Here is a 22,634-nt window from a genome sequence, read left to right as displayed (position 1 = left end):
AAGCTCCTTCTCTGTAGAATAGGTTCTTTCTTTATTGGGTAATTATGAAAGAGAAGTTGTCATCTCACTTATCTTTTTGTCTGTGGAGACTGCATTATCTCTTTGTAAGGTTAAAGGAGGATGTAACAGTTTCTCGAAAATCTTTAACAGCCATGTAAGTAGTATCACAAAAAAACTTGAGAATATCCATTCATTTTACGTCCCACATGAATGTTTGTTTTCTCCTACAGTAAAAACCTCCGACTGGAATTAGACCAAATCTGAAGCAGGGAGATAAAACTTTACTCAGAAAGCGGTCATTTTGTGATTGGTTCAGTAGTTTCTAATAAATTTGTAGCTTTAGGATAAAGTATCTTGACAATTTGCATTTTTTAAAATAATTGAGGAAAACATTTTGGCTGTCATCAGAGAACCATTTCTGTAGCAGCAACAGTCATTTTTAGATCTCGCCTAGCGACGCAGCGCTTGCGCTGCACGCCTTGTTAGATCTCGCCTAGCGACGCAGCGAATACGCTGCTCGCCTTTTAGGTCTCGCCTGGCGACGCAGCGCATGCGCTGCGCACCTTGGCGAGATCTATTGTTGTCGGTTTTTCAACAGAAGGGGGACAGGGCGTGCACGCATGCCGAGGACAGGAGTTGTGCACGCTTACGCACATCTCCTGTCTGCGCTCGCGCCGCTAGAGCAGAACGCGTGCATGGCACGCTTTCACTCTCACGGCAACAGCTTGTATTGGAGTTGTGCACGCGTAAGCACATCTCCTGCCCCGCGCTTTCACGGCGACAGCTTGTTCATATTTTTACGGGGGTGGTGTGAGAAGGGGGTTGCTAATGTCACCCCCTTGTGATTAGCACGGTTAAGATTGCGCACCTTCCACTTGACAGGGATCCCACAGTCCCCAGTCTCCCAGTGGTGTATACCAAAGGTGCGATGGACGGTCTAGGTTAGGGAAATGTAACTCTTGACCTGGCTTGAAGGAATTGTGGTTTAGTGGCCCCCCTCGTATCCCAGGAGCCGGTGCTGTAGCTGCAGTAGCTGCAGTGCTGGTATACACAGCCTCCACCACGCAGCCCCAATGTCCTTGCATAGAGCGCAGTATCTTGAGAAGCTGCAGGGATGTGCCTTTCTACGAGGGGCAGGACCTCCTCCTCCAGAGGCCTATGTTGTTCGCCAGAGACCTTCTTCAGGTAAAGACCACATGTGGGACAAACCGCTATATGGTGCGCATGGCGTAAGGGAGCTTTGAGGGTGGAGGGTTGCAAGGGACGACGATGGGGCCCCAGGCAATACCCATACACTCGAGCTGACAAGCTGAGCCATGCCCCTACTTTATGCAAAGAAGTCTGCCCCCCACCCCGTCACGCCCTTGATGGTGTAGCATTGTCCTCCCACATGGAAGAGCGCCTCCTCAGTGCTAGCACCACTGTGACACGTGGCCTGGGAGCTGGACTCGCTCGCATGGGATGCATACCCATACCAGTGTGGGATGCGGCACCAAAGAAATCCAGATTTGGTTTTCAGAAGCGGTCAGTTCATTGGCAAAAGAAAAGTGAGCTAAACGCAAAAAAATCAGGTCGCACACGTTTGTAGTGATTGCGCTATTAATTTCATTATGAGTCAATTTATTGTACATATTTCCATCAGAAACATTAGTTTGTACTGGAATCCAACATATGAGGAATTACTGCCCATTTTCGTATTTCACAGATATAGTTTATTTGCTATAAGCGTTAAGCATAAAGTGACTGGAATGTAGAAAAACATGCAGCAATCGGTGCGCAAACACTGATTTATGATCACAATATTAAAGATCAGACCAGCATAAATGCAATGCACTGGAGCCGGTTATCAAAATATATTCCTTTTGTTATTAAGAGAAGAGCCCCTGCTTGCCTCTCAGGACCAGGCTACTGGATAAAAGTCAGAGAGGTATCTCCAAGGGGGCGGCACTGGCCATTCTCCCAGCCGGGCATTTCACTGGTGGGCTGAAGAGTTTGGCTGCCACCACCAAACATGAACGGCCCTATTGTAATCTCAACCTTCTGCATTGTGGGGGTGGGTTGAAAATTTATTTCCCACGGCTTCTGTTGGTATCCAAGCAATACTTGCTCTGCAAGGATGCCCTTGAACCCTATAGAACGAGCAAATGATAATAAAAATCACAACTCTATTGTTACCTAGAAGAAATAGTAAAACGCTCAAAATACCAAAAAAGATGAGAAATCAAAAATTAGACAAAAATACCAACCCTAAATTGACAGTCATCTCAAACTGTGATATGTGTTTTTGTTTTCTATACTGTTACGTGTTATTTATTTTCATTCTTTTATTTTTAGTATTGTAGCATGCCTTTTTTCTCAATCCTCATAAACCTGCGTGTAGTGCTTTTCAGGTCGACCTGAGCAGCACATACGATGCTCTATAAGGCACACTGTACTTCAAGCTCCGGACACTCTCCGCCGACATTTTTCATTGGCTTGTGTCCTTGTCCTGTGGAAACTGTGGCTTTTTATTGGTCAATAGGCTTAGTACTCCCTCCTTAGTACCACCATGTCACATTTTGTACCCTCCCATGAGGACACCCCCCTGTTACATGTTTTGTTACTAGGATAGTTATTTATTAGTTTTGGCTCACTTGTCTCGAATTTTTTGCTTATTTAAGCTCAGGAACTGCATGCTTGCTCCCTTTCCTGGGCTGTAGCCGACTCCTCCTCCCTGTTCACTCGCTCTCTTCGACTATGGCTGCCTCCTATCTCCTGTAGGAGGCAGTAATTCCTTAAGATAAGCTAACAAGCATATCTTAAGGATTTACGTTTAAAAAAAGTCCATTTGTGGCTTGCAATCTTGTTTCCTCGCTTCAACTGCCCCCCGCACGCTTGTAGAGCGGAAAAGGAAGCTGAGCTGTGAAAACATCATGTGACCCACGGCCTCCCAGGGCCATGCTGTGCTTTAACTTACATGGCAGCCACGCTCCTCGCCGAACTCAACTTTTTGTTTTTTAAACCAGTGCAAGACCCATGGCCACCCAGCGCCATGCTGCACTTTAACTTTTATTGCTTGAACACCAGCGCAGAACACCTTGCAGCCAAGCACCTTTCTTTATGCTCAGCTCAGTATACTTTTCATTACTTAGCAAGCAGCGCGCACTGCAGCAGCATGGCCCCAACAGCTGCCCTCTTTCTCTGCTCAGCCCTTCTGTGGTACGCGGAGTCCTCCCAGGACTCTCTGTACATGTGGATCTATGCTCACCAAGTCCCAGTCCTTACAGGTGATATCTTTTTCTCATCTTGGAATTTACTATAGTCAAGGGGGGAGTTGGAAATCGGTTGCATGTGGTCAATTCCGCTAAAAAATAGCAATGATTTCTGGAGCATCTTTGCGTATTCACACGTCTACAATGTTTGAAGGATGTTCACTAACATTTTGCTTGCCGGCTTTCTCTGTTTGCATTGCTCCATGTTAGCCTGTCTCCCTCTCTCTCTGCCTGATTTCCACACAGTGTCATTTGTGCAACAGTAAAGCTGTATGACTTGTGCCTCACTGTCAGGGAGGGTGTTACAACTGGTCTTTTTCACATGGTCATCCCCAAACTTTTTTCCTTCCTCATTTTTTTCTGACCTGTTTTTGTTGGTTTTATGACTCTGTGCACTTTACAACTGCTGATCAGTGCTAAAGTGCATGTGCTCTCTTGTAAACTTGGTAAGATTGGTCTACAACTGTTTGGAATATTTAATTTACCTGTAAGATCCTTGTACAGTGGAATCCCATATACCCAGGGCTTGTTAATTAAATGTTACTAGTGTGCTTGGAGCATTGCTTACGCCACCCACCAAAATAGCCTTTCAAACCTGTGTCAGGCCTCTGCTGATGCAGGGCCTGCGCGTGCAGTTTACTGCCACAGTGACGTGGCATGTAAAGTGGTTGCCACATCTGAAACCCCTTTTTTACTACATATAAGTCACCCCTAAGCTAGGCCCTAGCTAGCCCTATGGGCAAGGTGCTGTGTAGGTAAAAAGTAAGACGTGCCTCAACTGTGTGACATGTCCTGGTAATGACAAACAGCCTATTTGGTTTCTCACTGCTGTGAGGCTGTCCTCTCATAGGTTTGCATTGAGACTTCCCTGATATGTGCTTCAGTGGTAATTTAAGATATGGAAAGGTGTAGCATGACCATGTTTGGAATAGTAGTGATAGTTTTTGGGGAAAGCGTGTGAAAAACACTCATGTGCCGGCAGCATGTGCAGCACTGCCCTGTCCGAGTGGTTCTGGAGGGTCAGGAGGGAAAAGCTGAGAAGGAAGAAGCCCTCTCCCCCCCCTGCTTGTGATGGCAGTGTGGCGAGCGTGGGGGTTGTCTACACAAAGGAGCCAACTCAGTGACTTCTGCCTGCAGCCCCGTCCGGGAGGTTGCTTGACAACCTACCGAAGCCCAGTGAGTCTCCACCCAATTTCCGGCAGCCCCAGGGTGCCGTCTCGAGAGTTGCAGCTGCTGTGGAGTCCCAGAAGAGGCTGGTGGTGAGTGGGGCCTAGCCACCCGACAGAGACCGCACCAGGGAAGGGCGTTCCCTGCAAGACCGATACAGGAACTTTGCTGCCACACCAACCGCGCTCCACTGCAAGGGAGGGCTTTCAGCGAGGCAGTGGTGTTCTGCCTTGGCCCCTGGCCCCTTTCTCCTTCCACCACATTTAGGTAGCGTCACTTCCCCCATGTAGTTTTTTCTCGCAGTAAACACGCTGCATCTGTGTTAGCAGCTGCTCTGCACGATTGCAGCAGCTGCCTGATTGGCACATACCTTTGAAGCCCTTCTTCTTTGTAGTGGCATTCTGGGAGAGTCCACCTCCTAGGCTCCCATTTCATCGGGGAAATTGCCGCATTCCCTGTAGTAGCTGGGCGGATGGCCCAGTAGCTTATGAGAACAAGAGCACTGTATACCATATAGTAGGAGCGCAGGTGCTGCTCCTTGTTTACAAGACCTGACTTTGTGATCCCCATGGTATGAGGGCTATATGGTGACTGCTATGTGGCCTGTGTTTCTGAACAGGCATTTCCCTGACTGGAGTGTTTACTCGAAGGTTCAAAGGGTGATTGCCTCTAACCTAACTGCTGCATACCTGATGTGAAGATGTAGGTTGTGTCATTCAATGAAAGGATAAGAAGTATTTTTTCAGGACCTGCATAATATGTGAAGTGATGGTGCATTTTTTTTTTTTTTTGCAGAGTTTTATATAGCGCAAACTTGACCCGAATCCAATCAGGTATCAGAGCGCTTTACATAGCGCCAGTTACTTTACATGAGGACACGCATTCATTTTTTGTTAGGCACGGGGAGATTAAATGATTTGCCCAGAATCACAGGAAGTTCAGCGTCATTACCGAGACTCGAACCCAGTTCCCCAGGTCTGGGGTCGAGTGCCCTAGCCGTTAGGCCAACTTCTCTCCCCGATTTTTTATTTTACCCTAATGCACTACCTATGCTGCTATGACCACTGCCTCATTGCAAAGTGATTTATGATCTATATAACGTCATGGAAAGTGCCTAGTGGCACAGTGATTTATGTGATTGTGGTCTTATGAGTTTTAAGAACAATACAAAGGATATTTTTTATATAACCTTGTGTGGAGTCTCTTTTTGTATTGTGCCTAGTGTGTCACTGGTGTGTGTGTGTTGCACAAACACTTTACACATTGCCTTTGGGATAAGACGGACTGCTCTGCCAAGATACTAAGGGGGTGAGCAGGGGTTATATTGGGTATGTAACTTCCTAACCCGGACTACAGTGGTGGGTTCTGCCTGGCTTAGGTGTATAACGTAGCCAACCAGAAACCCCATTTCTAACAGAGGGGCTCTTGGTGTGAGCAAAGGATGTGGCTTATGGGCTAGAGCAGCCAACTTTGAAGTTAGGGAACAAGGTACGAGTCTGGCTTGATGCTCAAACACCCCCTGATTCTGGGCAAATTGCATAATCTCCCTGTGCCTAAAAACAAATGTGTCCAACTGTAAAACAACTGGTTCTGATGTACAGCGCTCTGATAACTTCGGATAGAGTTTGCGCTATATAAAACTGCAAAAAAAATAAAAAAAATATTATAATTGACCAGCACATCTATTAATAATAAAGCAGCTTGGACTGTGTGTTGTCTTTAAGGAGTAACCTCTGCTTTAGTGTGTGTTTGTGCTGGTGTCTGAAGCTTGCGCTGCACCAGTTGTCTGTACTGGCACTGCCTCTGCTAAACCTGCCCTGTAAGTCAATAACACTTACAGTTAGCTATACGTCCTGTACCTGGTCTGTCTATAACTGAATCTCACCCGCATCAGCCTTACATTGACCTTTCTCTGCACTTGATCAAAGCTTGCACAGTAACTGCCTGCCCCATAAGTCATCTGCAGCAGTGCGGCACTCACGCTTCAGCTGTAAACATCATAAGCTAAACCATGGTAGCAGCGAATGCTTAAAAAGAAATAGAAAAAAGATATTTTAGTTCTTTACTTTTTAAGCAATCACAGTACTCGTGCTATAGCTTACGATTTTTACAGCTAAAGCGCGATTGCTATAAAGATCTTACATTTGCAGGAGTTTGAGGTATTGGCATTGTAAATGACAATGCCTTTTATTTATGTGCTTTGAAAACCTGCAAGCGGTACGTACTGCTTGCAGGTTTTCAAAACACATAAATAGAAGGCATTGTCATGTACAATACCACCACCTCAAAGTCTACCAAATTCGAGACCTATTGCATTGCAAATGCTTGTTCATTTTCTTAACACAGGGCTCCGAATTTGTGTGTTTTAATAATAAAAACGATACATTTTAAATACTAAAAACATTTAAACGGAATGAAAACCTTAACACCTGGTGAAAAACGACCAAGGAAAATAAAAAGAAAGGTTATTTCCTTTGGAAAGCCAACAATTGCATTAACCGTCTACAAATCAAATACCTCTGCTATCACTCGTTGATTATATGCTTGTCTTTGACCCCAGACAGCTTCCTAAAGCTTAATACATCCGGATGCAAAACGATCCTGATACCATTACAGTGATGAACACCAGGCTACAATTAACCTAAAGTCCTGCTCGTAGTAATGCACTTTGATAGCCCATACAATTTTGAACTTCAATGGCTTTGGCAGTACTAAATATCAAATGCTCATGGCACTCACCACAATGGCGACAACTGCTCTGTGAGTGATTTGGGTCCACCAAGCACTTGTTGCCAGTGAAGTGGAAGGATGGGACAGCTGTAAAAATTTCACTCTGTCCTCCAAAGCCGGAAACACGGTGGTAAAGGAGGATAGCCGGCTGTCGTAACTCACAATTTCACTGGGAGGCTCCAACACAATTGATCCTTAGGAGCCCCTGATGACATGGCGAGGCACAGAGTATGCTGTTGACAATAAAGGCTGGTGTGCTGCCATCAATGCCAAGCTCAGGCACAATTTATGGGGGACAGAGAAGGTTTGATCAATGGCTGGTACATGCACTTCTCCTTTATATAATTGCATCATTGTCAAATAGATGGTGGGTGGGGTCTGGCACCCACATAACCCGCTCCCATGGGCAAGGCGGAGGATGGTTATTGGAGGGCTTTGAGCGGATGAAGGGTCTATAGCCACCGGGTTCCTTCCCATCACTTCACATTGGTGCCTCGGGCCACTGATGTATTGAACATGTCTAAACAATCTTCTGCACACTTCATAGGCAGCATATTCTACCAAACAGATACGAACAGTTGATGGTTCTATTGAAAACCTATCAAATGAGGTTTAAGAGTGCTTCTTTAGAGGAGCTCATCCACAAAGTGCAACAGGCCCCCTGTAGAAACGTTCTGCTATAATTGTAAGCTCCCTCAAAAAGAAGAATTCCGTTTTTTGCAACAAGGAGTGAAAATAAACAAACAAACAAAATCAAATAGACAAAAACCCTCGGTCTGGATGAAGAAGTTAGGCTAAAAGACTCAGCACCAAAAACCGAAAGGCGTCCTTTAACCCCTTCGGTGCTCATGACGGAACGGTTCCGTCATGAGCCACGGTTGAGCTGTGCTCATGACGGAACCGTTCCGTCATGACCACGCCCGCGCAAGAAACCGTCAGCACAGCGGCGGAATTCGCGCAGCATGGAAGGGGTTAAAGGACGGTTTCCCTCACCCACCAGATATGGATGACTAACTACAAGCTCTATGTTTTTACAGTTGTCAGAAGAAGCACGCTTTTCATTTTCTTGACTTTTGTTTTTTATTTTCTGCCACTGAATCCCTTTTGCAATACTATATATATTTTAGATTCAGTGAACACGAGCAATAGTACCACAGAGAATATATTAGTATTGTTATAGTTCTTAAAAGCTACGGTCTTAAATAAACCCATATTGTTGTATAGTAGTGAATGTGTATGTGAGTAGTTTGAAATGAGCACGTTCGTGTTTCGGAAACCAGTGGTGCTCTCAGAGGTGTAGTGTGATGTGAGTTCTGCGTGGGAGTTTGAAGACACCAGCGTAGAGAGTGTTCCCGTAGTCCAACTTGCTGGTGACTTGGGCGGGAGTGACGTTTTTTCTGTCTTCCACTACATCTTCAGATTCTGGCAGCGATGCCGTTAACTTGTGCGGTGATGTCCAGTTTACGGTCGATGATTATTCCGAACCTCCTGGTGAGGCTGCTGAGTGTTGGCCCGAGTTCGGCTGACCACCAGTTGGAGTCCCATGGCGAGGTGTTCTAACCGAAGATCGCTACTTCTGTATGGTCGGTGTTGAGCTTGAGACATTTTGGCTTTCATCCAGTTATCGATTTCAGTCATCCAGGCAGTGAACTTGTTTTTTTGTATTTGGGGTCTTCCAAAATAAATGAAATACTAAGTCAATCTTTAAATGTCCACTGTCAGTTTCTGTATCCATCTGTACTCTTTTTGACCCAGAGATAAAAGAATGTCCTTTACTACACGTTTCATTAATATCAATACACAAAATTTGAACTAATCTGTTGAATGTCTCGCTTTTAGGAAATGCAAATACAACACAGTGCTATAGACACCCTGATGTTTGACTGTGAAGGGTACTGGTATCTGCGGCTGGTCATGCTGCCTACACATATTTTAGAGTATTTCACATATTCTGCCTAGCAGTAAATTAAATGTTCAATGTTAAACTCTTTGGGGTTGCTGAACGGTGTTTGTTTATGGTTGTTCATCCCGCAGATAACAAATTAACGCTGGTAAGACTCCTTGCATTCCTTTTAAGAGGCACTTGATGACCTCAACTGCTCAACTGAAGTTTTAAAAATTACAAGATGGTTTGCAACTGGAAAAATCTCTCTATTGTAAACTTTGTCAGGATCTAAAACTTTTAGGAGCACTTTACAAAATACTGGTCAAGACCCTGAAGTAGTACTCCTACAAATGTTTGAAGGATATGTTGGATACTGCTAGAAGTGGAGGACGGTCCTTTAGTTTCAAAATGGCCAAGCGCTGGAATTCTCTTCCCTAGGCAATCCAAGCTATGGACGTTGAGTTGCGCTTTCGCAAAGCTCTAAAAACCTGGTGTTCTAAAATTTGATTCCCCAGGCGTTTCTTTGTCCTCTGTGGTGTTCTCTCTCCTAACTAGCGCTAGGATGCCTCTAGGTCACCATGGGCTCTACAAATCCCTTAGTATAGCACAGCGTACTGTTGCCCCAGAAAAGCAAATTCAGAGAGCAGTTTGTAAGGAACCAGATAAACCACAGTTCTCTTCTAGCTTTTGGGAGGGGTCAAGATAGTATTCCATTCTTTGGAACAAACATAATAGTCGTAACAATTTAACTGGGAATATAAGCTTGAAAATAATATAGCAAAATCACTTCATTATACTTCTAAAACCTTTACTTCTCACCCGCCCCCCCCCCCCCCCCCCCCGATTTCGGCTGCAGTTTTTTCAACTCGAGTTGATTTCAACACACCAAGGTCTCAATAACCAGCCCACTAGAGAGAAGTAACCAGTTTGCCGATCTCTTCCTCAGTAAAACTTCTGCCACCAATGCCAAATTGTCTGATTAGCTGGGATGCCTGTCCTGGCAAAATTGATCTGATCAGAATTATTGATAACCTAATTAATTTTGTTTTTACTCTTTCTAGTAGGCCAGATTGTGATCGCTTAATACAACACAGCAGACATTGTGGCTCTCCAGAAGAGATTATGTAGGATAAACTGAATATAAAGTGTTACAGAGGAAGGCTGGCGATATGCTGAGCATAATTAACCGCTCATTAATATCGAGTAAAGTTCCAGTAGTAATAAAGTTTGCATCAGCAATTTCTCTCGTAAAATAGCCATCATGGGATCCTACATCTTGCCAACTATCACCTTCTCTCTCGAATGCCCATTCATTTTTTTTCCATCAGCTTGCAACAACGATTTATGTACTTCTTTTCAAATCCGTAGGTGGGCAGCTTTACGAATGCTTTTATCTTCTTGTGTCTCGATTACGGGAGCTCAGTGTTACAGAAATTGCCCAATGCCTTTCTACAGAGACCACTACACCATATTCAAAAAGCTGCAGCACTAAAAACACCAAGTTTATCCAAACAATATTTTTTTACTTCAGCTATACATTTTAGTGGCTCCTCTAGGTCAGCAGGTCTTACTTAAATCTTTGTGTCGAAGGTACAAAACTGTTTATTCTGAGAAATAGGCCCTTCTGTAATCACATTTGACCTGTTATCATCGCAGGTATCTTAAGATCTCAAATTGTGGAGGTTCTTGGCAGCATTCAAGATGGTGGGATCTCATTAAAATTTCTGCACACCCTGCTACCCATGTGCATGTATCAGCGGTTCCCTAGCACTAACAGTGGAGACTAGAAGCTGGGTGTGTGAAAGATGTCCCCTGGCGCATGCAGGTACCAAGGAGGCAGCAGCGAATGGCTTGTTGATTTGGCGATAAAGAGAACTGACGCAGCATGTGATGCAACATCAGCTTTGGGCCCATCGGCTACGGCACGATGCATACCGCTTTACAGTGTCCTGCCAGTCTGGCTTCACTCTAACAGCAGAGGACTGAGCAGGTCACTGAGGGTTGCATGGAAGATCGGGTGAGCTCTCGGGGACAAAGTGATGCTCATCCACTCACTGCAGTGAGGAGAGAAGAGCAGAAGTAGAGCAGGCCCAGCAAAGGGAACTATTGAGCTCTATATCCTCATGTAATGTATGCTCTACTTGCAGCATCTGCTCTGCTGCCACAGTTGTAAGACTGAGGTGTCTACCAAGGAGCACCAGTGGGCACTGCATGACACACAGAGATGCAATCACTGCACGGTATTTTCTGTTTTGTGATGCTTCCGATGCATAGTGACCATCCACATTATTTGAACTCCTAATTGAGGTGCCACACCTGTTGCACTACAGTAATCATCTTTCTGTCTCGGATTACCACATTTTAAATGCAGGTCTGCTCGCCAGCTCCTATTTCCAATAGCAGTTGCAAGAAATTCAGACACAGCCCACCCCAGCCATTTCCAACAGTGGGCAGGATAACAAGACACCACAGAAAGAATTAGTGTCAGTTGATACTCTATGATTTTTAAGAGACAGCACAGCCATGGACGTGAAGCCTCTGTAGGCTACACAGCTTCCTTTTAGGTCTGCCTGGATTAGATGTAAAAAAGGCTTTCAGCTTTGAAGGACCACAAAGAACAAATGTCTGAAGAACTCAACCTGGGTCAGATATTGTGGAACTTGCAGAAAAAGAGGACTGGCCTGGAGGACAGGACTTGTCTGTACAATATCTAAATCTCATGTGTACCAGAAGGGCTTACGACAAATGGCGTGCTCCTTCTGGCAACATTTATACCAGAGCTAACAAAAATGATGTCTTAAATCCTCCACTAGAATTCCAGAGGATCCAATCCTTCCACTCCAAACCTAGTGCAAAAATAACACGTCAAGACCTATCATAGCCAATAAAATGTATGATGCAGCTGACCTTTCACAATAAACTATCGTAAAGATGAAAAAGACGACTAGAATCTGCCAGAATGTTCATTATATTCGAAGGTAGAATAAATCAATCAACCAGTAGATTTGTAGAGTGCTACTTGTCACCTGTGAGAGTATCCAGGCGCTGGCATGGTACAGTTGATTAACGGTTCTTCATGGACTTTCAGAACTCTGGAAGAGGTCCGTAGATGAAAGGGTAGCTCATTCCATGCCGTCGCTGCTAGGTAGGAGGAACGACCTCCGCATCTGCTATGTCGTATGTGGGGGTTAGAGAAAAGGATGCAGAGCGGAGATGTCTGGTGGGCTGACGAAAGTTTAGGTGGTGGTTCAAGTAGGCAGGTCCGTAGTTCTATAGGGCCTAGTAGGCATGGGTCAGGCGCTTGGAATAGTTCCAGAAGCCATAAGGTCTTGAGGCATTTCTGGAAAAGCTCAACTCTTCAGCCATGGATGCCACAGGGAGTGTGGGGGGGCATTGGGTGACAACATGGTAGATCCTGTTTCAGTTGCAGAACCTACATTGTCCAAAAGAGAAATGCTGCAATCGGAGATGAGAAAGTGGGTTGAAAATGAAGGTCTGGTAGCTGGAGTGTCTACCACTAATGCCTCTGGACCCATGTAGTACAGGGATGCTGCGATTGTTGTCCATGGCAAAATGAGGGGACGCTATGGATTTATCTCTTCAGCTCCAATATTCTATGGAATGATAGACTGTATGCAATCTCACTATGTTTCTCTCCTGCAAGTTATGACTGTACTATGGTTTGTGCTGTATTATGAAAAGGAATAAAAAGTATTTGAAAAAAGAAAATGAAGGTCTGACCCAATCAAGATCTCCATTTTAACCGGGCTCCTGAGGACCAAACAAACCCCGACCTATTTTCACTGATCACCCTTTACTACTTTGGCCTACACTCATCGATATTCCATTTCAAACAGAATGCCTTATTCTACAACTCAACCTTTGGTGAAGCAGTAGATCAGTGAGCCTCCTGTTCACTGGCAATGGTCAGCACTTTACAGGGCGATTTTCTGTGTTTCCCTCTTTTATTGCTGGTAGCTGAAATGTAACAACCCACTGTCCTTCCAGCTGATGCTTTTTAGAGTATGTATATGTTTGTCACTCACGCCGACTTCCATAGGACTCTGCTGCACCAGTATATTTAAATGTTTCAAAGACCATGTTGGCCTCTACTTGTGTACTAGGACACGTACATTTTCGTTGGTATCTCTTTCATTTTTACATTAACAGTGGTATGGTCAGCCATTTTAAGTGACGCCCTCCTGTATAAAGTAGTCATTATAAATTAACTTGCAGTATGCTCTCTGTCATTCTGACTGGGATACAGCTTACACCTTCTCGTCGGCCACCCAGTTTGTTTCCTCCCTAAATATGTCCCACTGCATTGTATACAGACTTAATGTCTGGAGTACTGCCTTCTCTTCCCTCTAACCAACTTCATTTCTCTTTGGTCTTTGAGGATTAAGGGTTGGGCCCTGATCACCGGCAGCGAGGTGGATTTAGGACCCTACGGTGTTTTGCTTCGAGGTGCCCCTCACACAGACTGACACTCCTTATTTAGTTATTGCAAATGCTGCAGTCCATACAACTGAAATCTCCTTTCACTGAAAGTGAACGGTCTCCCTCATTTTGTCAAGTGTAAGAAAGTTTTAATATAGGTGGCCACAAGGTCCCCTTGAAGTAGCCCTGAAACAAGGGGAGCATCTCACCCACTGAGTCAGAAAAACGTAAAGGAGATTGGGTGGGTAGAGTGGAGAGCAGTAGCAGACTATCCAGATCCGCTTATTTGACCTGCCCCAATCTTGTTCCGTAAAGAGAGAGAGAAAAACACACACACACGCACACCTCCCCCCCTCTATCCTTAGCCAATGCTGTGAGATCACAGTTCCTGGCATCCATTAACAAGGTCCATGCAGGTTCCCTGGGGGAGGGGGGCTGAATAATGCCCTTGGATCCTATACTGAATGGGACTAGCCCAGTGGGCAAAAGCAAAGGGAGGGACCAGATACTGCTCCATGGTCTAATGGAGGACTGAAGTTTACTGTATCCTCGCTAAATAGGAACACTCCTTGTGTTGTGTGGGCAAAGCTCCTGCGACAGAACTGCTCCTATCTCGTTCCACACTCGATTCTGACAGCAATTTAACAGTTTTCTGTTCTGGAAAGTAAAGTTTTGGATCACTCACCTATCCTACTTCATCTGGACTGGGTACAATACCTCTCCATGTAAACAGTGCAGGAAGAACGCAAGTAGGCACAGGCAACCAACAGAGTCTCAAGGTTTCACCTCAGCACATTTCTTTTTTTGTTGAATATTTCTTTATTGACATTGTTATCATGGCAAAGCAACAATAATCAAGGCAGTTGTAAAATATCACAAACTTGGCAAATACAACAGCCCATACATCAAGAAAAGACCCAGCCTGCAAAAATATGAGATTGAGGCAGTTCTAAGGAGCATCTGTAAATGACAGTGCCCAGATGCTCCTTGGCTAAGGTACTGAGTCATGTGCATCTAGCAGAGCTCTCAACCCAGGCATGCTCCAGATTCACAATTGAGGGGCATACAGTGGTGTGCCACCACTTTAGCACATTTCTTGATTTGCAAAATTACTCTGTTTTATCAACGCAGAGTCTGTGGGCTGCCGGAAAGGCAACCTCACGAGGTGCACTAAAAAGAAACTCAGCTTTGGCCAAACCTAAGTTGCAGGACAACCAATGTAATCTTCAAACAGAGATTTAAACAGCACCACAAGTCTATTATGACCATCCTACCCATGAAAAGTTGGGATTACTGAAGGAAAAATGTTTGGGCTCAACACATTATTCACCGCTAAAGCAGAATATGCTCTAAACAGGTTCCAATTGTGGTACTATCAACAGGGGAAGAACACAGGCTGCCTTTTCAAAATAGTCCCACCATGTTCCCAGCAAAGGCATAAAAAGCCATCCCTCACAATCACCTTACATAGCGGTTCTGTTGTTCCTCAAGTGGACGGAGATATATCTCTGCCATAACAAAACCTATTGCAACCAGTTTACGTGTATACAGAGAGTAGCCCCTATTGGATTTCTGTTGCAAATATCTGTTAACTGCACATTTGTATAAAAAAAGCATTCCTACACACACATGTGTAAGGGTCCTCTGCTCGTTCTACATCTCAGCGAGTTACGGCTAGTCCCTCTTACCATTTTCCACAGTTTCTTGGGAGTACAATACACTATGGAAGAAGTTGAATTTATTGAGGTGCAGCTTGCAGAGACCACCACCTGTCTAGCTTCCATTTTGGCCTACACCCATAGTCCCTTGTCTAATTTGCCTGTACCCTATTCCCATCACTCTCTAAGAGTCACGAGGGGGTCGGAAGAATTCATCACCAGCGCCCTCTAGAGCCTAAAGAGAACCTAGTTTTCTATGTTTTCATTGTGGTTTAAAATTGGGAATAGAATTCAGCTTTTCTTTGTATTCCTCAACACATGTCTCATATTAAGGAAAGAGTTGCGATGTATGGGTTTCAAATTCATCAACCATCTGTTCAAGAGGAGAACATGTGATTTAATATCCATACATCCCCCATAGTTAATGTTCCTATCCTATCCCATTCAAGGAATCCCTTCAGCCAGGACACCTCTTTAGGGCAGCCACCCCCCCTCCAGAGTGGCTTTTCCTGTGTTATCTTTTTGTCCCGCTGAAGAATTCCAAAACATGAAGAATGGAATGCTTGAATTAATTTCAGCTGCTGATAATTACTCGGGCTGCATCTCTGTCCATCGTTATTTTGCATACCATGCCACCCCAATTTGGACCCAGCCATATGAAATCAGTCTTGATCCTGCTCCAATAGGAACAGTCCAGCCCCAACTGAGAGGTCAGGTCCCCCCTGTACCACAATACAAGCAACCCAAGACCGGTTTCACCTTTTTTAAGTTAGGCTCATCAGTTGGGTATGGATCGGTTCCAGTGGCTCCGTGTAAACGGGACCCACATCTAGGCACACAAGTCCCACTCAGAGGATTGCAATGTAATAAACAAAAAAAAGTGATGAATGGAATGCTTGAATTAACCCCGGCTAACTCCTAGTACGCCGTTATTTTGCACACCATGCCACCTCAGTTTTGACCCACCATTAGCAAATCAGTCTTGACCCTGCTCCAGAAGTAACAGTCAGGCCTGAACTACCACGCAAGGTCATCCCTGAACCAAAACACAAGCAACTGAAGTAAATAAAAAAAAGTGATGGGTGGTACACTTGCCTAGCAGTTCGGGTAGGACTGTTTTCATGAGGAGCAGGGTCTGTACGGATTTGCATACGGTGGGCCTTACTCTAGCGTGGCATGGTTGGCGAAAAGTAATGAACTGGAATGTGCCTCAGAGTGGCTGAGATCAATTCATGCATTTCACCCATCATCTTATTGTTGTTGCAGTTTACAGACTAAATGCGACTGGTATGCCCAACAAGGGTCCTGTGCTCACTGAGCCATAGGAATCAAACTATATCTCACTGATGAGATGTAAATAGGTAAAACCAGTACAGATCCCACAAAAAAATGGGAGGGGGGGGGGAAGAGAAGCAGAGGTTCATTCAGCTTTCAAGAGGTACTGGTTATCACAAAGAGGGGGAATTAACCACATAAGTCTCAATACCAGAGTCTCAGATGCTATCCACCAAACCACACTAAGCAGAGATTACAAACACCGCAGTCTGTGAACTTGTGGTTAAGGGTCTTCGGGACAAAAAGCTCCGAGACTGTGGTATTGAGACTTGTGTGGTTCATCCCCTTTCTGATAGCTAACCAATAGTTCAAACCAGTCTGGGGTGGTCTGTAGTCCCTTCAGAAGGAGGCCTTGCTATGCAGTTCGGATGGACTATTCCCATGAGGTTCAAGGCCGCAACTGATTTGCATATGGTGGACTTTGTCAAGAGTGTCACGGTGGGGAAAAAAACAATGGACTGGAATGCGGCCCTGAGCAATTGCCAGTGGCTAAGATTAATTCAGGTATTCCATCATTCACCTTGTTGTTGTTACAGCTTTATCTCCCAACACACACAATTCTGGGTCATGTTCCAGCACTCCAAGGGTATAGCCGTTCACTTCTGCTACAGCAGTTGAGATCAACAGTTCCTAATCTCTCCAGTCTCCCATTGGTAGTGATGCAAAGTGGTGCAGATGCCATTTAAATTGGGGCAGTGATATGCCATCTATACAATGGCAAAGCACTATACATTTGTGACTAACAAATGTTATGGGTACTGACTTAAATTAATTGGGGATTCACAACGAGCCAAGAATATGTATTTTACTAGTGAAGTATCCATGGTTAGCCAATTTGCTCCACAGCACTGATTCCGATTGGGGGCACTGAGAGGTGATATTCAACAAACTTCTTAGCCCAGACTGACCTGCAAATATACACTTGCCCCGAAGATTTTAGAACTCCCTCACCAAGGCTTAACCAATCCAGTTAAATATCTAACAGTACACCCTAGATCAACAGGCTTCCTCAATTAATTGGATTAAGTCTGGATCTTCACTGCTATTCAGGAGACATCTCTAGATGTCTGCAAGAACCACCACAAAGGAACTAAAGACGCCTGTGGGTGCCAGCACCACCTTATTACCCCACATTAAAGTCACAGTTTACAAGTCGCTCTAACATACACTGTCTTCTTTCAGAATTAATCTATGCCTTCTGTGATGGGAGATGCCGCCAATTTGACTAAGTTAATTTGCATTTGATCATTGCAGCCATTTTTGGATTGCAACATCCAATCTTGTCACAGCAATCTTATCATAATCACGTGTTAGTAGAAACACGGCATCTGCAATTAACTGGTTTGCTGTATACTCAAAAGTTGGCATTTTAGATCTAAGCTATGAGCACTTCTACTTGGAACCTATATCGGCACAAAGAACCTGGACAAAAGAGCTGTATCACGGTCATACCATAAAGTCGAAAGAGACAACACCTATGTTCATCAATGCTTATATAATTTAGTACCACCACAACAGAATGTGAGCACACAACTTGGTTTGTGGCAGACGTACACGAGATGAGCATGACAGACGCATAGGATAAATGACAACCTGCATGTAAGGCCTTGCCACCTCGGAGGGTCAGCTTTCACCAAAGATCACAAGTTGTCTCAAATGATGTCAAGAGTACAACTAGTCTTTATTTTTTGTCTTCTTCCTTATAAAAGGCATAGTCACAATAATCAGAATAGTATATTAAAACTAAACTGTTCAAATTACTTAGTTCACACAGAACCACTTCATGTCTAATTGCTCACTCTTTTCTAAATCAATAAGGACGCGTGTATGGTAGTACTGTTTTGCAAAATTAATTGGCACTAGTTCGTGCACCGTAATGAGGACATACAACATTAAAACGCAGTATTGAGCAAGAATGTGTAGTCCAGCTTGGTGTTTTGGCTTAGCACTGCTTCCCTGGACAAACCATGCACCTGTGACCCCTTAAGCATGTACTCACCATATTACAGAGGGAGCCGATGTTCCGGACAGTCATTTATGGGCTAGAGGGTGCAGGGATCCTGCAGCGCCATCGTTACAAGGGGGTACCAGCCATGGGTCCGAGGTGGAGGAGTGCGGGGGTGGTAGTGGTGGGCAGTGCTGATACTACAGACATTGATGGAGCGAGTGGAGACGTTGCTTCCGGCTAGTGGTGGGCAGGAATGCGAGGAAGGGCCAAGGATGACTAAACAGCAGCCCCCTGAGTTGATGGTTTAGCGGGCCGCTTCTCACACCCCCCGGGTCTGCTGTCCTAGCCCCATAGCTGCCCTTCACCCTGCCTGACAGCTGCACTTGGGGTGTCAAGGGCCGGAACGGCAACTAAGGGCCTGCGGGGCAAGGTGGCGGCGGCAGCCCCGGCTGTCCTGCTCTTTCCTTGGCTCCATGTCAGGCACAGCCCGGCGCCAGAGGGGCTGACACAGCGAAAGGGTCAGCCGAGATTGGCAGCGGCGAAGGCCAACCGGGAGCCCGGCTTGCACGAGAGGGCCCTGGAGCTGCCAATGACCGGGCTCAGGGGTGGGGCCTGGCGCCTCGGCACTGCCTGGGAGATGCAGTTCCGCTTCGCCGTTATGTACGTGAATCCAGGACACAGGATGGGGCGAAGGGGCGGGATGTTTCATTCACATGGAACAGGATGAGTCGCATTATCGTATGTGCACAGACTGTGCCTTATTGGCACACAGCAGGCAGCTCGTGCCTGACGTATGGGTTCTATACACACTCCGTTTCATTAAATCAACTGAGGTGCGGGCAGATACTACAGCCACTAATTTACAATTAAAAATAGTGGATAGTCGTGTGCATTTCCTCAACAAACTGTATCTTTTACACTCAGAGCGCAGTCAACTGAGGGTGAAAGCGGCATATTATACCCTTCCTGACAGTGCTGCGTATACTTGACCTGACACTCGCTGGGGACGTTGGTACCTTCAGACAAGGTTACAAGCGAAACTAAAAATCCCAGAATGCAACGTTTGGTGACTAAAAAAAGCCAGGAGACAATGAATTAGTCACACATGACATTGGGCAGCCTGAATGTGAAGCATTAAAATACGATTAACTTACCCATTGCCAAGGTGGTCCTAGGAAATGATGGGCCCCGGGCAGAATAGGAACATGCGAGGCCCCTATGATCTGCAGAAGATTTAACCTCACAGGAAGTGACATCATAGGAGGTAATATTAATTGGCCATAATTCATATGGCATTGATAAAGCTGCTTTGCAAAAAGCTACTTACCTAGTTTGGATATCAGTAAAATGGTTAAAATAGCATTAATAATCCTAATAAAATACGTACATAGATATTAAATCGCTATTAAGTAGATTGAATGAAGTTCAAATGTAGTTTAAATTAGTTAAACTTGGTTATTGTTCTATTGAATGGGATGAATGAAAATTATAATGTTAACCGGTCATTCTGATTCTGGCACTAAGAGATGTCCAAAAGAGAGGTGCAGACTTTACTAACTTGGAGAAAGGACAGTTTTGAGTATTTTTCCAAAAGACTGGAGTTACACCATAGCTCAAGAGGGAGATAGTTCCAGTCCTGCACAACTAGAAAAGAGAAGGATCTGCCTCCAATCATGACCATCTACATTTTAGGATGGCACAGGAGTTTGGTTGACACAGAGTTTGGGGTTCTGGACTGAACGTAAGGAGTGCTGTCGAAAGATAGATCCTTTTTAATACAGTGCACAATGACAAGTGGATAGTGCCTTGCAAATAGAGAGATTCGGACCAAAAACCCAGCAGACAGCAAAAAGGTGAGAAGAAATGACATAGCGATGCAGCCATCTCAGATGAGGAGCCTAGCACGGTCCTGAATGATTTGAAGGGTTCTGAATGATTTGAAGGGTACTGAATGCAAAACAGGAGGGAAGCCCAAAAAAGAGAGCATTTGCTTAATCTAGTGATAAGATCATTGACTGCATAACAGCCTCATGGTAGTGAGAGGGCGGGGGGCGCGGCTAACCGCCGATCATGGCGGCCACATTGTGAGTGAGCCCGGACCACAGAAATCCTGTTTAAATCCGACCCGATCGACTGACATCGGCCTTACACACCCTTGCGGGGACCCTGCAGGGGGGCTCTGAACTGACTGGCTGTGCTTTTGCCGCCGAAGCCTGACCGGCCACATCGATTGACAAGGGGAGCTGTGAGTGACACGGAGGCCGCGTGGGCCGCGGCCCACTCAGAGGGAACTATAAGCAGAGGGCGGCGACTTTCCAATCCCAGCAGAGCTGCGTAGAGCACCGCGGTACCAGAGGCATCCCTTCTCGATCGCCAGCAGCTGTACACACTAGCGACTTTCTGGTGTGGACCCTGAGTGGTTAGTGGAGGCGGCGAGCGGCGACTGCTGTGCTGTGCTGCAGGGCGTAGGCCGTGGATTCCCCCGGTGACCTGTGGCTCTCGCTGGGCGGACAGAGCGCTGCCGAGGCTTGCCTGCTGCTCTGGCTGCGTGCCCCCTACCTGGAGAAGAGAGCGCGCCTGGACGAGGCAGGAGCTGTGGGGGCCGCGGTGTCTGCAGTGGATGGGGGGGCAGTGGTCGGGGGTGTCCTCACCTACCTGATACTGGAGACTGCACCGCTGAGTGGTGATCGGGCCTCCCGGCTGCATTCCTCGCGCTCGGTTGATGGTGACTGCGTGGAGCTGGCCTGACTGGGTTGCTACTGTTGGTGGCGGTTGCTTCGGCTGTGTCCTGCTGGGTGGGGCCCGCTGGTCGGTCCTGCAGCTTGGCCTCTTCCCCCCCTCTCTACGCCACTGAAATGCCCTCTGGCCCCAGCTGGCGCTCGCTGTGAGCGGTTCCTGGCGACTGGAGGGGACCCGCCCCGGACTGCTGGAGCATCAGCTCAGAACTGTGGAAAGCACCCGTACAAGGTGAGGAGCGGCCGAGCGCTACATGTTTAGGTACCCCATGAGCATGACGGTGGCCCTGTTTGACCTCAGTGGAGATCTTGACATACCGGACGCCCCGCAACCCTCGGGGGCGCCTGGCGAAGTGTGCCTCGTGTGCAGTGGTGTGGGGCTGAGGCAGACTGTGAGTGGGACTGAACCCGGAGGGTTCTGAGTGTGCCAGTGGTGGCATCAATGTGGACATTGGAGGGGCCCATCGGCACGGCCAGACTCTGCAGTAGTGCACAGCTAGATAAAGTGAAGCCCATTGAATCCTGCCCAATTGCTGGGGTCCCTGCACGGCCCTGAGCCTCCACCTGGTGACGCCGCGATAATGCTGGAGAGAGGGAGACCTGCACTGTGACCCTCTACTGCTGGGTTAGACTTAACCTCACCACCTGGCACACATGCAAGGGCTGGTCAGTTACTGCAGAGACTCTGGGGGTTCCCTTCACTCACACCAGTGGGACAGCAGTCGGGCCTGCCAACCTCACCGCAAGCAGCGTGTCTCCTGCGGGGGACGGGTGCTGCTCTCATTGCCGATCCTGCCTGGGCCTCTCCCACTGGTCCTGGATGTGTTGGCATGGGGTCGCCCCAGATGCTATAGCTTAGTGCACATTGGGATCCTCCCAACCGGACTGCACAAGTCCTATCCAGAGAATGGGGCGACCCAAAGGCAAGACACCAGACACTAACACCATGGATAATCACCCCACTGAAGAAAAGGACTCCTCCACGCAACCGCCGAACAGTATCCCGCCTACCAATATGGAGCCTCGCCCAGATAAACTGGATCTCATTCTGCAGGAAGTGCGAGACTCCCGAAAGTCCATCGAGCAGCAAATCGGCTCCCTGACAACAGAGTTTACCCTTCTAAAAGCGGATCATGCTAAACTTGCTGCCACCGTTAAGGACAATACCCTTGCACTAGCGGAAATATTACCGCAGCACAAAGAACATGGGGAACAAATTACACAACTTCAAAGGCAAGTAACTGGGCTCCAGGACAGAGTGGACGACGTAGAAGGGAGAGCCATATGCAATAATATCCGATTCGTAGGTCTGCCAGAACGATGCGAGGGGCAACAAGCCACAAATTTATGGAGCAATGGTTCAGGGACCATGTGGCACCGGAGGGCCTCTCAGATTTCTTCTGTGTAGAAAGAGCACACAGAATACCTACTGTCAGACCGGTGGTAGGGACCCAACCCTGTCCCCTGTTTGTAAAAATCTTGAAT

At 46.3% G+C, this 22,634-nt stretch overlaps 1 protein-coding gene across 1 annotated transcript in view; it reads right to left on the bottom strand.

Moving 5' to 3' along the window:
* The window catches only part of USP46 (ubiquitin specific peptidase 46), a 182,157-nt gene extending 163,138 nt beyond the window's left edge, over positions 1–19,019 (bottom strand). The window contains exon 1 of the mRNA XM_085642106.1: positions 18,466–19,019. Coding sequence (XP_085498232.1) covers positions 18,466–18,501 — 36 coding nt within the window. The 5' untranslated portion in view covers positions 18,502–19,019. The remainder of the gene's footprint in view (positions 1–18,465) is intronic.
* Between the last annotated feature and the right edge of the window lie 3,615 nt (positions 19,020–22,634).

This window comes from Triturus cristatus, chromosome 2_2 (assembly GCF_964204655.1).
Source record: "Triturus cristatus chromosome 2_2, aTriCri1.1, whole genome shotgun sequence".
NCBI classification, from domain to species: domain Eukaryota; kingdom Metazoa; phylum Chordata; class Amphibia; order Caudata; family Salamandridae; genus Triturus; species Triturus cristatus.
The sequence above is the reverse complement of the archived record's forward strand: the minus strand, read 5'-3'. Positions and strand labels throughout refer to the sequence as shown.